Raw genomic sequence first — 15,655 nt, 5'->3', positions numbered from 1 at the left:
CAGACTTCAGGAAATGCTTCATTTTAAGCCTGTGTGTTTTGAGGGAATCTGACAGGGAGGCTCCTTTAGGTCCCAGAACGAGAGTGGTTTCCTCTTGGGAGGACACAGTTATGAGCAGTAGCTGGGTATCTTCATGCACAGCATATGAACAGCACCCGTGTCACAGATTACAGATACTTTTAATCCTTGAAAAATACAGGAGGAAGGTGGCCACTCTTGTTATGACAAGAATAAATGTTCAGGCTAGTACTAGAGAAGGCTTCATGGAGAAGATGCTCCTTTCTGATCTTCCCAACCAGGTCTTGTCCCACTTGTGACCCACTGCTGCGGAATCTCACCCCTGGGTTTACTGTTCATAAATCCCAAAATGCAGACACTGAGCAAAATTCCTACTGGAGTTAAGCTCAATGGAAGCAAACTGAATTTGTTTATAAAACTCAGAATTCAGTATAGTTTTAAGTGGCTTCAATTTCAGTTGACTGAAGTAGCAAATATCCTTAAGTTTAGCTTTCAGCTACTTAGCTGTTGAAAAATATGTAATCGGTTGCAGCTTTTTAGTGATGCAAAATGTCACTTTAAATTCCTTTCTAATCCTTTCTCCCCATTTCCCCTCAGCATTTCTTACCCCGATGGAAGTGTGAGCAGCTGGTTAGACAGGGAGTTCTGGAGCACGTGCTGTCCTGATCTTGTACTATGGCAGCACAAGGAGGAACCACACCATGGAAAGTTCTACGCGTCCCTCCTGACCTCGCCTCTTTGGCTTTAAAAGTTAAGACATTCTGTAAGATTACCAGAAGTGTGTGGCTGAGGGGTGAGGATTCATCCTCCGCTTTGTAATGAACTGAAAGCTATATCTGTATTTATAATCATAGCATTCTTTCAGTTACTGCAATATGGTTTTTTGACCTTTTTTTTTTTTTAATGAAAGTAAACATCTGTTATGTTTGATTTTCTTTTATTTTTTTTCTCCCCAGTAATGACTTTATTTTTTCAGTGAATGTCTCCAGCCCACAATATAGCATACCGCCTTAAAGTACAAATCCAAGGAAGGTAATACCTTTCTTAAGTTACAAAACTGGCAAATTAATACAGTACTCTTTAATACAATAAAATCCTTTTTTGTTTTTGGAGTCCTGTATTACTTTATTAATAATTTTCACTCCAAAAGTGTCAGTTAAGTACCAAAACAAAACTGTGGTTTATAATGGTGGTTTATAGCAGGACAAGTTATTTTATACAAATTAATATGTCTTTCTTAAAAACTACATAATTTCTCCTTTTATTTATTTACTTTAGAGAAGAAGTGGGTGGGGGGGATGAATCTTACAGGCTCCACACCCTAGTGTGGAGTCTGAGGCGGGGCTCAGTCTCAACAGCCCTGAGATCATGACCTGAGCTGAAATCAAGAGTCAGATGCGCAACCACCTGAGCTATGAGGAAGCTATGCTTCCTTGTAGGGAGCATTCCCTCCGGGTGCCTGGCGGGCTCACTTCCTTGTTCTCAAGGTTGTGAGTTGGAGCCCTACAATGGGTATAGAGATTAAATTGAAATAAGACTTAAAAATAAAGAACATTCCCTCATACAAGTTTGTGAGGTTTACCATAGCTGAGTAATTGTATGTATTCCGGTGGCTCTGCCTTGTAAGAGTTCTGATGAGTGACAAGCTTTAAAATTCTACCTTAAAGATCAATATACCAGTATGATTTCCAGGTACTTTTCAAAAAACATGAAATTTCTGCATAAATACTGGAATCATCAAAATTAGGTGGTCATTTCAAACAATACCACTTTCAGATGGTCCCTTTTATTTAGAAAACCTATACCTCTTTGTTTTGATGAAAAGTCATATAGCTTTTCTAAAGTTTATTTAAAAAAAAAAAACCTACCTACAATATGGTTGTTTTTTAAATTCAGTTAGCCAACATCAATATAGTTTGGGTTTGTTTTTTTTTGTTTGTTTGTTTGTTTGTTTTTTAGATTTTATTTATTCATGAGAGACACAGAGAGAGGCAGAGACACAGGCAGAGGGAAAAGCAGGCTCCCTGCAGGGAGCCCGATGTGGGACTCGATCCCGGGACTCCAGGATCATGCCCTGAGCCAAAGGCAGACACTCAACCATTGAGCCACCCAGGTGTCCTGGAATTTTAAATAATCTCTTGCTGCATAGGGAAAAGGTAGGTCTCTGCATCTTGTGTTGTTTCTGGTGGTGTGTGTTGTACAAACCCGGAAGCTGGGTTCCTGGGATACCCTGGGATACCTGTGATGTTTCCACATCACATGGGCAGATGGAGATGATGGTCTATCCAAGTTTTCAGTGTATGTGTTTTTTTAGAGTGGTAGGCAGCAAAGTTTATTGAGCGATAGTAAAGTCCTAGTACAAAGCTCGTGAAAAAGGAGGGGACCTGAGAGGGTTGCCCCAGTATACGTAACGTTTAATGATCTATTATCTGGCTCTTTGGGAAGGCAGAAAAGGACACTGGATTTTCCCATTTCCAATAAAATTGATCTGGCTCTTGCCTGCAAGTTTGTGGGGTGGGAACCAGCATCATCATGTGGGAGAAGGGAATAGAAATGGGGGCTAAAACAGGAACTTTGTACAGTTTTCACCCCAGATTCACACTGTAAAGTCACATGAAGCTGGTTGGCAAGGTGGGAGGCACCTTCTGTTGTCTGGTGACCTCTGGGCAGTTGGGGCTGGAAAGGCAGAGTGCTCCTGCCTGGTGGGCAGTGGCCTTTCCCCAGCCCCCTCCACGGCCCACAGCCAGTACAGTAATCTGAAAGAGGCATTCTGTGTAAAAGTCCAGATAAGCCCAGGACCTGGCATGTATTAAATGTGCAGTTTCATTTTTACATAGGGGAAATATCTGGTCAAAATTATATAAAGAAATCAAGTTATAGAAAGGCTTTACTTGGGATATGGAGTTGTATGTTTTCATACCTACTGAGGTCTGTAGGTATGAAAGATTATTACAGATTATTTTCATTATTGAAAAGAATTTCTCGATACTTTTTGTGGCCAGATCAGATTTTCATCTAAATCTCTGCAGATAAACAATAAGGAAAACTTCCCAAGTGAATGGGATGGATGATGTTGATATTTTAACTGTGGGTCTGTAGCCACTGCCCTCATTCTACTCCCCAACATGTGGAAACATGCAGCCAGGTGAGCCCTGCAGTCCACAAGAGTCCACTGTGAGGATAAGCGGCTGTGAGGGACGTTGCTGTGTTGCCAGCCCAGCAGCATTCCCAAACTTACATTTAATTTCCTAAATAGAATAGTAAGTATATTCCTTATTTGAAATCAATGTATAGGAGTTGGAAATATGAAATTTTGGATGTTTTATTGATTTATATCAACTGCCTCTCTATTTAGAATTGTGGTTAGAATTTTAAGCATGATTATTCTTTTTGTTTTTTTAAGATTTTATTTATTTATTCATGAGAGACACAGAGAGAAAGAGGCAGAGACCTAGGCAGAGGGAGAAGCAGGCTCCATGCAGGGAGCCCGACGTGGGACTTGATCCCGGGACTCTAGGATCATGCCCTGAGCCGAAGGCACATGCTAAACCGCTGAGCCCCCCAGGGAGCCCCTAAACATGATTATTCTTACATATATGTTTATTATATATGATATATATGCTTATATATATTACATATATGTGCAGTTAGAAAACGTAGGAAGTGAGAAAGTAAGTGCCCCCTTCCCTGGCAAACCTACTACCCAGTGTGTACACTGTTAACTGATCACACACAAAGTCCAATTCCATTTCCTTCTAAGCAGTTTCCTAGTTATGTTCTAGATTTTGTTCCTAATGTGAATGCAATCTTTTTTTTCTATTTTATTTCTTAACCAACTTTGGCTGATACATGTAAAGAGCAGCAAATCATGATGACCTGGCCACATTCTAATATTTATATAACCTCATTTTTCATTTTGATTTTGTTGACCATGTGAACACACACAGAAAAGGTGGGTGTCAAGAGGCCCTCAAAAAAACAAGAACCACCTGCTGACACTGTAATTAATGTTTGAGTTCCAGCATTCAGAGCTGCAAGAAAATAAATTTCTGTTCAAGCCACCCAGTCTGTGATTTTGTTAGGGAAGCCCTAAGCAAACTAATACAGGATGTTAAATAGTTTTTCTTAAAAATTAATTTCCGGGGCAGCCTGGGTGGCTCAGAGGCTTAGCATCGCCTTGGGCCCAGGCCGTGATCCTGGAGACCCGGGATCAAGTCCCACGTCCAACTCCCTGCATGGGGCCTGCTCCTCCCTCTGCCTGTGTCTCTGCCTCTCTCTCTCTCTCTCTCTCTCTCTGTGTGTCTCTCATGAATAAATGAATAAAATAAATAAACCTTGAAAAAAATTAATTTCTATTGATGGACACTGAATTGTACCCAGCCTTTTGCTACTCTAACTGACAAAGCTAATGTAAGTAACCTGGTACATATATCATTTTAAACATGTGGCTTAATCTGTAGGTTAATTATAATTTTTATTGCCTTTGCCAAAATATATAGGAATTCTAATAATTTGTACTATCACCAGAAATGAGTGATGGTAACTGTGCCCTTCCCCATTCCATCCTTGCTAGTAGTGCATTTTTTCCCATTTTGGGCTGTTAGAAAAAAATATGCCAGGCACATCTGTGTACAAGTCTTGAATGGACATATATTTTCTTTTCAGCAAATGATTAGGAGTAGAAGATATATAAATATATTTAACTTTTTTTTAAAGATTTTTATTTCTCTGAGAGAGGGAGAGAGAGAGCAGGGGCGGGGCAGAGGGAGGAGGAGAAGCCGACTCCCTGCTGAGCAGGGAGCCAGATGAGGGGCTCAGTCCCAAGACCCTGAGCTCATGACCTGAGCCAAAGGTAGGCGCTTAACCAGCTGAACCACCCAGGCACCCAAATATATTTTTAACTTTTTAAGAAACTGCTAAATTCTTCCAAGGTGGTTGTCCATTTTGTATTCACACCAGCAATGTATGCATTATTTTTCCACACCCTAGCCAAGCACTTGGTATTGGTTAAGTCTTTTTAATTTTAGCCATTCTAATAGTGTGTGGTGTCTAATGCCATCTCGTTGAGGCTTTAATTTGCATTTCCCTAATGACTAATGTTGACCATCTTGTGATTATTTGGAATCTATCTTCCTCGGTGAATTTTATAAAAATTTGTCCTTTAAAAACAAAAATCTGTGTTTTCTTAGAATTTTGAGCGTTCTTTATATATTCTGAATACAAGTCCTTTATAACTAATGTATGCTTTGCAAATATCTCATTTCTGGCGTCTTTTCATTTTCTTAACAGTATGTTTTAAAGAGCAGACATTTTAGTTTTGATAAAAATCTGATTTATCTATTTTTTCTCTTATGCTTTTGGTGTCATATCTAAAAAAATCTTGTCCCAGCCCAAGGTCACAAAGATTTTCTCCTTCATCTAGAAGTGTTATAGTTTTAGGTTTACCCTTAGGTCTAGGATCCATTTTGAGTTCATTTTTGTATATGGTACAAGGTATTGACCAAGGCTACCCAAGGCTACCAAAGTGGAAGCATGTGGTCATCCTCCTCTTCTAGCATCATTTATTGGAAAGGTTACCCTGCGGCGCCTGGGTGGCTCAATGGTTGAACGTCTGCCTTAGGCCCAGGGCATGATCCCAGTTGGGGGATTGAGTCCCACATCAGGCTCCCTGTGAGGAGCCTGTTTCTACCTCTGCCTAGGTCTCTGACTCTCTCTGTGTCTCTCATGAATAAATAAATAAAATCTTTAAAAAAAAAAAAGTTTTCTACATCTATGGTAATGTTTTCTGTGAAGTTTTACTCCTTCCTCTCTACTATGGAGGACTTGTCTCTCTTTGTTGCCTGATTGCACTGGTTAGAACCTCCAGGAGAGTACTAGATAAAGGTGGTCTACATCTTGTGTCTGATCTTAAGAGGAAAGCATTCCATCTTTTACTGTTAAATATAATATTAGCTTAGTTTTTTGTAGGTGTCCATTATCAGGTTAAGGAAACCTATTCCTAGTTCCCTGAGCATTTTTATCAGAAACAGATAATTGGATTTTGTCATATCCCCCCAATGCATCTACTGAGATATTTGTCTTTTGTTAGTGTGGTGAATTTCAGTGGCTGATTGATTTTCCAGTATTAAACCAACTGTGCATTCCTAGCATAACCCCAATTGGTCATGATGCACTAATACTTTTTTGTAGGATCTGATTTGCTAAAATATTGAGAATTTTTGCATCTGTGTTCATGAGGGATATTGGTCTGTGGTTTTCTTGTCATGTCTAAGGACCATGCAAAGACCCTATCATAGAATGAGTTGGTAAATACTCAATTTTTTGGAAGTTTGTATAGCCTTGGCATTAGTTCCTTCTTAAATGTTCGGTAGAATTCACTTTTAAAACATCTAGGCTAGGAGTTTCTTTTTTGGAAGGTTCAATTTCTTTTATAGATCTAGAGTGATTTATTCCTCCAGGATGAGCTTTGGTCATTTTTGTCTTCTGCATTTTGTCCAAGTTGTTGAAGCTATTTACATAATGTTATTCATAATATTGCCTTATGCTTCTTGTAGATTCTGCAGTGATGTCCCCTGATTCCTAATACTGGTAAATTTTTTTCTCCTTTATCCTGATCATTCTGGCCAGAGGTTTATCAATGTTATTAAAAAAAAAAAAACAAAAACAAAACACCTTTGGCTTCAATGGCCTTGGCTTTTTTCCTGTTTTCTATTGTAGAAGTCAACAAACTTTTTCTGTATCTTAGTCTTTGCAGGCCACATGGTCTCTGATGCCGATCGCAAAAGCAGGCATAGATGGTACATATGCAAATGGGTGTGGCTGTGCCAATCAAACTATTCACAAAAACAGGCCCCCGGGCTCGGCTTAACTTGTAGCCTGCAATTTCCTGTTCTATTCCTCGACTTTTACTGTGGTCTTCATTTTTTTCCTTTCTCCTGCTTACTCTGGGTTTCACTCGTGTTTTTTCTAGTTATTTAAGGTGGAAGCTGAGGTCATTGATTGAGACCTTTTTTCTAATACAGGAATTTAGTGCCAATGAATCTTTCCCTAAGTAATGCTTTAGCTCCACCCCACAATTTGGTATTTTGTGTTTTCATTTTCACTCAGTTCAAAATATCTTCTGATTTCCCCTGATTTCTTATTCGGTTCATGGATTATTTAACTGTATTATTGTTTCCAAATATTTGGGGGATTTCCCGAATAATCATTCTGGTCTTGATTCCAAATTTAATTCCTTTGTGATCAGAGAATATACTTTGTATGATTTAAATCCTTTTAACTTTTTTGCAACTTTTTTAAAGGCCCAGAATATGATCTATCTTGGTAAATATCCTGGTGCACTACTGCTATTGTTGGGTTCTATAAATGTCAGTTGTTTGATAGTGTTGTTCAGGACTACTAGATCCAGTCTCCTTGTTGCTCTAGTCTCAGCCAGAAGCCCACAGTGAATGAAGTGTGCCCTTGATAAATGTATACAGCCATGTAACCCAAACTTTATTGAGACTGTTTTAATAACTAGTAGAACTAGTTCCCACTCATTGGTCTTCTTTTTTCAGTTTTCCCTATTATTCATTTATCTAGCTATACATATAAATTTTAGAACTGTCCAACTGGACAAGGGGTTGATTGGGGCAGGGGATATCCACTTTTATTTTATTGGGGCTATGTTACATCAACCAGTTAGTTTAGAAGAACCAACTTCCTATCCAAGAACTGATCTTCCCACCTATTCTGGTCTTTTTTTTAGTAGGTTCCATGCCCAATGTGAGACTTGAATCACAACCTCTAGATTGAGAGTTGTATGCTTTACCAACTGAAACAGCCAGGTACTCCATTCCAGTCTTCTGTGTCTTTCCATAGTGCTTTAAGGTTCTTCTCATACGAGCACATATAATAAATGTACAGACAGAAGGGGAGTGGCTGCCTCCAGGAAGGGGGAGGAGGTTGAGAGCAACAAACAGCAACAGGGTCTGCACCTGTAGCTATAATGTAGCAGAAAGATTTTAATACATTAATTTTTTTTTATTTTAATACATCTAATTCATAGGCACAGGAGTGTTTTTATAAAACTATTTTTCTATTTGAAAGATTTAATAAAAAAAAACTCAGAAGGTAGAACAATTTTAATAGAAAAGTTTTTGTTAATACAGTGACTCTTCATAGTACAGTAGTTTATTCTCATTAACCAAATGACCATAACTTATATATATATTTTGGATATAAAACTATAGTTTTTTTTCTTTACATATAGTACAATTTCCAGTGTGATGACATTTCATTGAGGAAAAGATTGCATTTGCAATACATATAATCGTCCCTGAGTCTACAGACCTACAGTACGCACTCTCTAAACATCCTCCTGTGGTGGAGCAGGGTTGACAGTCACAGCGAGTAGTCCTTCTAGAAGGTCTGTACCAACCCAGATAGAGAATGCTAATGATCTAAACCCAAAGCAGTAATGGTGAAAGGGTGACACTGTCCAGAGCACTGATTTTCCATTTTACTCTCTGCAGCTAAGGTCAGGAGTACAACATTAACGCTGATTTTACCATTTTCTTTTCGCCCTTCTTCAGTGAAAGCTGCCATAATGGGTTTCACCCACTGGTAGCAAAACTGGGAACTTTACCTACAGAAATTACCCAGGACCACTAATAAAAATGTAGACTTTTCCAGCACAACTGTTTCCTGAGCATCTGGCACAACAGACATGTTTCAATGTGTATGAGGTGAACAAACAAAGACTCAGAAACCTCCTATGTCCAGTACACAGCAGATGAACATTAGAAAATTATGGCACCACGGTGGCTTGTTTTTAAAAGATTTCTTTCGAAATGAGCTCCCGGAAAGCAAGCAACCATCACACAGAGAGGGAAGCTGAAGCAAGCATACTGACAAGTCTGTTGAGAGCTCTAACTTTTTCTTCCAGGATGCGGTTTTTCTTCTCCGCACCTCGTAGCTTCTCTTCAGTGACCTGAAGTGCCTTTGTCAGGTGAGCATTTTCCACATAGAGCTCCTTGAGCAGCAAATCCGATTTTGTGTTCTTTTCAAACTAGAAAGGAAAGAACCAGACTTTCCCGTGAATCTACTGCAGAAACACTGCATGGGAACCTGCCTCCCTCCCCCACTTCCACCTGTGCTTAGACCAGCATCAGGTTGTTATACATCTGAGACAAACACTGGGTGTAATGACAATTTGTTACCCTGGCATGAAAGAGGAAATGGAGAATCTGACGAACTATGTGGTAGAGAACATTGAACTCAACTGTGTAAGAGTTGATTTTACCATGAAATGAAGATATAAATAAACCAAAATCACCAACCTTAAAAAGGACTATCCAGCATAATGTCAAAACATAAGACTTGTCATTCTGATTCATCTCAGTGTGCTCAGCAGGCCCACCGAGTGACCCGGGATGCACGGCGGCACCGCATCCACCCTCAAAGCCCTGAGTGCGGAGACCAGTCCCCACAGACATGACAGCCACAGTGATGCAGATACAAGGCCGCTCTAGTTATGAGCCTTTGCTCAAGATACAAGGGCCTTGGGAAGTCAATACTGCATGTATTCATTCAATGTAATGCCAGCGCCTCGAGGTGGCCCTGCCTGCAGGAGACGGAAGCAGACAGACCAGAAACAAATATGGGTGTCGAGGCGAGACAAGTGCTAGGAGGACTGTGTAACCGGGTCTGAGTCCGCCTGTTCGATGTGCAGCAAAGATAATCACTGAGGGAGTGCGTGGCAAGAAAGGAGAGCAAGCTAAATGGGGAGGGAGGGGGAGATGGGAGATGGGAGGGTAAGACCCAGACCTGCCTCCCCCAAGGAGAGGGGTCAGGTTGTTTACACGAGAACAAAAGAGGTCTGGGTGAAAAGTTACAGCTACACGCTTAGCAGTCCTACTAACTCTGGTTACTGGTTTCACTGGGAGGGGACAGAGAGCAGAGGAGGGAGTCCCTACTCTTGTTGGGGTGAAGAGGGAAGGCTTCTCTCTTGACATGTGAACAGAGATCTGAGTAAAGCAGGGAGGAGTGTTGAGGCTGTCCAGGCAAAGAGAGGCTGGCCAGGCTGGGGGGCGGGAATGTCCAGAGGCCTGTGGCTGGGGGTATGGTGCCGGAGGCCACTGACAGGAAGTCAGAGCCGCCACACTGGCTGGGCACCAAGGGGAGGGGACGAGAGCCTTGGAGGCCCTTCTGCCTTGTCCCTGAGAGCTGTGGGAGGGCTGGAGGGTAGAGGAGCCAGCCCCTCAGTCACGCTGGGAAAGCACTGCTGTCATGCCTGCACCGAGAACAGAGCACAGAAGAGGAAGGTGGGACTGTGGTGCAGTGTTCACGTCCCTTCCTAAGGCTGAACTGACGGGCCCTCTGGGGACACGGTGGGGGACACATCTACCACAGCCTCCATGGCTTGGACCTGAGCCAATGGCATGGGTGGGCATATGGGAAGGTGGTGAGGGTGTGCAGACAAGCCGTTGCGGGTACTTCTGTAAAGGGGGCAGAGGCAGGGCCAGGCCCCTTAAGCTTGAGGTTCAGGGGGCAGTGAGGGCCCCTGAGGGGAGGGCCTGGGCCCGGGGGCACACACACAGGCACAGGTGGCTGGCTCCCTCCACTATGACGCCTGCTAGCTCTGGGAGCACTGGGCCTGGCGTAGGGCTGTCGATGGGCCTGGACCGCACAGGGCCAGGTGTGCAGGAGCCAAAGGACCCAAGCAGGATGGAGGCTGTGCAGGCAAGAGGAAGCACAGCGAGGGGCCGGCCAGAGAATGACTGTAGGGTCAGGGTCAGGGTCAGCTAAAATGTACAAATCTGGGGGCACTGAGAGTCTGAGACACCAGGCCAGGGCCACCAGAGAAGTCAGTGGACGGTGGGGAGGGAGCTGCAAAGCCAGGAAGATGGTCAATGGGGGGGGAGGACTCCCACTGAGAACAAGAAGGTCACAGGTGTTTCATGCTATTTGGGCTCAGCTCAGGAGCCCTCTAACACACTTGATTACTGTAATAAGCATATTTCTACAGATTTGCACAATTTCTACAGATTCCTTCCAGGTCTGAGGAGAATGCTGTTGGAGCAGCTGGTGTTCAGCAGCTGGTGTTCAGCTGAGCCTCTTGTGCTCCTGCTTGTCTGCCGCCTTCCTCCCCGCCGTCGTGCTGGCTGCTCAGCTGCTGGTTTTTTGCAGCCCAAGGAGATTGTAATCTTTCTGGAGCACAACAGCTAGGGCCTCCTTGTTTGGTCTCTGCTCCCTGTAGCAGCCCACATGTGCCCTTTGTCCCCTAGAGTGGTTCATTCAAGAACACAGATCATACATATCATGCTCTTGCTTAAAGGACTGCTTCTAACTGCAACTAAAATAAAAGCAAACTCCTGACCTGGAAGGAGCCTGTCTGCCAGCCAGTTCACAGGAGCTGCAACTCCGCAGCCCCTGCCTGAGTCCTGCACTTGGGGCCCCACCCAAGGACATGTGCCTGCACCGCTCCTCTGCCGGGATGCCCTCCTCTGAGCTTCCGGCATGTCCCCCAATACACATGGAGACGCAGTGCCTTTTTATGGCCGTCCCATCGACTGGAGGCGCTGAGGCGTTCAGCCCCACACGGGATGGGACAGACACACCCAAGCAGCACCCATCCCTCCCAAAAAGCGAACCTGGTCTCAGCCAGACCCTCCATGGCTGTTCCTGGTGTCTGCTCCCACCTCATCTGAAGAGGGCGGTCCCTGGCCACCCCCACCACTTCCCATCCACCACCATCTATCTCCTCTCCTTCAGGGTGAGCATTTCTCGCCACCTGAGGTCCTTCATCTTGCTACGGTCTGTCTCCATCTCCAGAATGTCAATCTTCCTAGGACAATAAATGCTGTGATGCATAACAGGCGCTCGGCCAGTATCTGCCCAGTGACTGAATGAATGACAGGAGACTGTGTGAATGCCTCTTAAATGTACCCTAAAGAATCCCCAAAACAAAATAAACACAATGTACAAATATAGCATAGGGTGTGTATTTAACAAAATCAATTTTTCTGCTGCTTTTAACTGTTAATTTTCTAAAAAAAAAAAAATCTGTATTTTCAGATTCTCAGAGTTTAGATGGAGCTGCAGGTTGTAGTCAGTGTTCCCTGTGTTCTGTGAGGACAATCTCGCCCCAGAAGAGCTCCTTGAACAACCACAAAAGGAAAAAGTTCAGTGCACGTGGCAGTGACAGATGTCTACCACTGACCTGCTCTTTCAGCTGGGCCACTTTTTCTTGTAGGAGCATTTCCACATTCTTCAGAACTATTCCCACCTCTTCTAGGTGCTCTTTGGTGTCTTTAAGCTCCTTTTCACGTTCCTCCTGCCAAAAGAGGTTACAGATCAACAGTTTACATTCCAGAAAGAATCATCTCAGGCTTGCTTACTTCAGAATGGAAATTACCTAAAATGTGTAAATCTGGGAGGGACTGGGGATAACCCTTCATTTGGAAAGAGAAACAAAGAATGTCCTGCCACAAGCCACAGGGCTGACCGTACTCTTGTAGTTCAAGGGGAATCAGTGGACCGCTTTCCTGGCAATTTCTAATTTGAATTTATTTGAGAGAGAAACAGCAAGAGAGCACGGGGAGGGAGGGACAGGGACAGGGAGCTTGATCCCAGGACCCCGCAATCGTGACCTGAGCCGCAGGCCAATGATCAACCCACTGGGTCACCCAGGCACCCCTGCTTTTCTGGGAACTTAATCAATGGCTCCAAAGTGTGTTTCCCCAAATGTGCTCCTGCGTACTTCTAAAGGATTTCTGGTTAAATTTCCCCATTTTGTCAATATTCTATCATGGCTGGTCTTATCTCCTAACATTTTTGCACAATGCTGGAAGATTATTCTTCCAGAGAATGTGTGCTTCACAACCATCGAATCTTACCTGCCTTTCAAGGCTGGCTCCATTTCTTCCCCATGGAGGCCCCCCAGCCCCAACCTCAGGCTCTGACCTCTGTACCCTCCTGCCTGATGGATGCTTCCTCAGGAACTGCACTGTGACATTTCAGGGGGCACTTTCTCAGTCTTTGACACCCCGATGTACAGTGCACGCGTGCCAGGCTATTCAAGCACTTCAGATGTGCTAACTCGCTGATGCCTCACACGAATGCTCCGAGGTGGGGACCACTGGTACCCACCATTTACAGATGAGGAAACTGAAGCAGAGAGCGGATGAGGAGCTGGTCAGGCTTGCTCAGCTGGGAGGTGTGAGGCCTGGATCCCAACTGTGGTCCTGACCTGAGCCGCACGGTCCTGCTCCCCTTTAAGGCACTGACTGTTTCTAGGTCTCTAGATGCCTAGAGCAGGGCCTGGTGTGTGTGACTCTTCAGTGGACTCCTGTCCCACCACCTCCTCCTCCCTCCTCCTCATCCTCGCTATCCTTAAACATGCCAAGTACGAACCCATCTCAGGGCCTTTGCACATGCTGCTCCTTCCACCTCTCAAGCACTCTCCCCAGGTAAGTGGATGGCTCACTCCCTCAACTCCTCAGGTCTTGGCTCAAGGAACACATTGGTGAGGCCTTCTCTGGCCCCCCATTAAAAACTGCGAGGCGTCCTGCCCTGTAGCACTCAGGGACTCACCACCATCTGACAGGCTATCCTCATGACTCGTTTTCTTTTTTTTTTTTTTTTTTTCATGACTTGTTTGCATTTGTCTTCCTACCACCAGTGGAATGTAGGCTCAGGAGGGCACCGGCTTCTGCCAAATGTGTTCATTTCTGTATCTCCATACCCCAGACCTGTGTGCACCCAATAAACAACTTCTGCAGTCCTCGTGTGGGCCTGTGGGTAGGTTTTTTTCCATTCTGCAAAATGGTTTAAGATTCTCTTTAAATTAGATGCATCGTTTGTAAACTGGAAGTGTTCACGTAAAAACTTAGTTTCTGGCTTTCCTTTGAAATCGGGAGAACTGGCAGATGGGGCCTGCACTCCCCCAGGGTGACATAGGACCTCGCCCACAGCTTTAATCTAGGCCTCTACATCATCACATTTCTGGCACTGTCAGCAGAGGGAGCGTGTGGTCCCTAACCATTAGCCACGTGGCCTCCACAGGCACGCGCAGCCCCTGCTGGAGACGCCCTTCAGGTCAACTGGCTCATCGTTGTCCAAGTGGGTGGGTGACACCCTCCCCAACGGGCTTGCCGCCCCTCCCTCTCGTCCCACGCTGTTCAGACTGGAATCGGGAACCCCTGGTAGCTGTACGACCCGACCTCTGGGAGCTGGGAGGCAGCTCCTGGCTGAGTGGCCAGATGCCCTACCTCATCACCCCGCGCCCGGGAGGAGGGCCTCAGGGCCTGGTCCCCACTCATCCGCCTCCCCCTCTCCTCCTGCAGGACACACTCCTTAGGGAGCCGCGGAGCTACCTGCCACTCCTCTTGCAGCAGCCGCTGCGGGCCAGCCACACGTCCCGAGGCCCCAGCTGCTGCACCAGCTCCTGCAACTGCGCAGCCTCCCCGGCGTGCGGACACCACGCCACCTTCGCCTCCGGTGGGCTGCGTGCAGCTGCGCCGGGGAGAAGCCCAAGATCACGCCGCCGTGGCGACACAGCAGGCAGGTGACACTCCACGCTCACCGCAGCTAACAGCCGGAGAGCACGCACAGGTCCCTGCCCCTGCGGCCCAGCGCCTCTGCACAGGCGCCCTGAGAGGTGATGCTGCGCCTCCACGGCCCAGGAGGATGGCGCTCTGGCTGGCTGGGTCCATTTAACCACCGCCACTCACGCAGTCATGCATGGTGACTGTCCCTGGGGCAGAGAGCTCACACTCCTGAGACGGGGCCAGGGCCACAGGGGGCAACCAGGACGCGGTGGAGGCCGGAGGGACCCCAGCACCCAGCCCACCAGCCACGGGGCAGAAGGCTTCCCTGCACTGGTGCCGTGCGGGACCATTTTTACTGGACCGTACATAATCCAGCCAGTCCTTCTACGGGACACCACTTAAATCTCTTTGGTTCTGGAGGCTTCCCCTAGAACACACAGGACTTCCTTGGCACCCTCCCTGGCCATGTCAGCCCTCACACACCCCTGTGGCCCCACAGATGGCAGTCTTGACTCTGTCAAGAGTCACACCCAAGGCAAGGGTCAGAGGGATGGGGAGGGTACAGCTCTGGCCACTCAGGGGCAAGAGCAAGCTCGTACTGTGTGGCTATTCCAAGGACAGGGGTCATCCCAGAGCGGCACACCGCACACAGTCTCCAGAACCACTCCCGGGCTCTTCTGGGAAAGTGCCATGTGATGACCAGGTCAGATGACCAGGACACACTCTCAGAGACGCCTAGTCTTCATCCACAGACACTGAAGACTCTTCAGAGGCACGGACGTGAAACAGGTATCTTGTTATTAGCAAAGCTGAGACCCTCACCTCCCCCGTGGACAGGTGAGGGCTGTGCTCCCCACCCCCCCAGTGGACAGGTGAGGGCTGTGTGCCCCCCACTTGCCGTGGACAGGTGAGCTCTGTGCCCTTCCCATGTGGACGGGTGAGGACTGTGTCCTCTCCCCATAGAGAGGCTCTTTGCTCTCCCCCTGAATCCAAGCTGGACCGAAAGAACACGGGGCGGGGTGGGGGGTGGGGGTGATGCTCTGTAATGCTGTGAGCCTGGCAGCTGTTCCTCTAAGGACATCTGGTGGCCTCTCCTGTCAGAGCTT

General features: G+C 45.9%; 2 protein-coding genes across 17 annotated transcripts in view; one reads left to right on the top strand and one right to left on the bottom strand.

Annotated features, from left to right (window-relative positions):
• GINS1 (GINS complex subunit 1) overlaps window positions 1–15,655 on the top strand; it is a 41,147-nt gene that overhangs the window by 21,839 nt on the left and 3,653 nt on the right. For 7 of the 10 annotated variants that reach the window (XM_072793601.1, XM_072793595.1, XM_072793594.1 and 4 more), the window contains one exon: window positions 616–1,130. In XM_072793601.1, the coding sequence (XP_072649702.1) occupies window positions 616–684 (69 nt within the window). In that variant the 3' untranslated portion in view covers window positions 685–1,130. Of the gene's footprint in view, window positions 1–615; window positions 1,131–8,944; window positions 9,008–11,045; window positions 11,994–13,681; window positions 13,801–14,345; window positions 14,563–15,170; window positions 15,339–15,655 lie in introns of those variants that run through there. The other 3 variants (XR_012015246.1, XR_012015247.1, XM_072793600.1) reach the window with 3 other exon arrangements.
• The window catches only part of NINL (ninein like), a 138,094-nt gene continuing 130,565 nt past the window's right edge, over window positions 8,127–15,655 (bottom strand). For all 7 annotated transcript variants that reach the window (XR_012015245.1, XM_072793586.1, XM_072793590.1 and 4 more), the window contains 2 exons: window positions 12,221–12,334; window positions 8,127–9,067 (listed from right to left, as the gene is read on the bottom strand). Coding sequence is in view for 6 of the 7 variants with exons in the window: in XM_072793586.1 (XP_072649687.1) it covers window positions 8,876–9,067; window positions 12,221–12,334 (306 nt within the window). In the remaining variant the exon portion in view is untranslated. The remainder of the gene's footprint in view (window positions 9,068–12,220; window positions 12,335–15,655) is intronic.

This window comes from Canis lupus, chromosome 22 (assembly GCF_048164855.1).
Source record: "Canis lupus baileyi chromosome 22, mCanLup2.hap1, whole genome shotgun sequence".
NCBI classification, from domain to species: Eukaryota; Metazoa; Chordata; class Mammalia; order Carnivora; family Canidae; genus Canis; species Canis lupus.
Note: the sequence above shows the minus strand (reverse complement) of the source record. Positions and strands in the feature narration are given on the sequence as shown.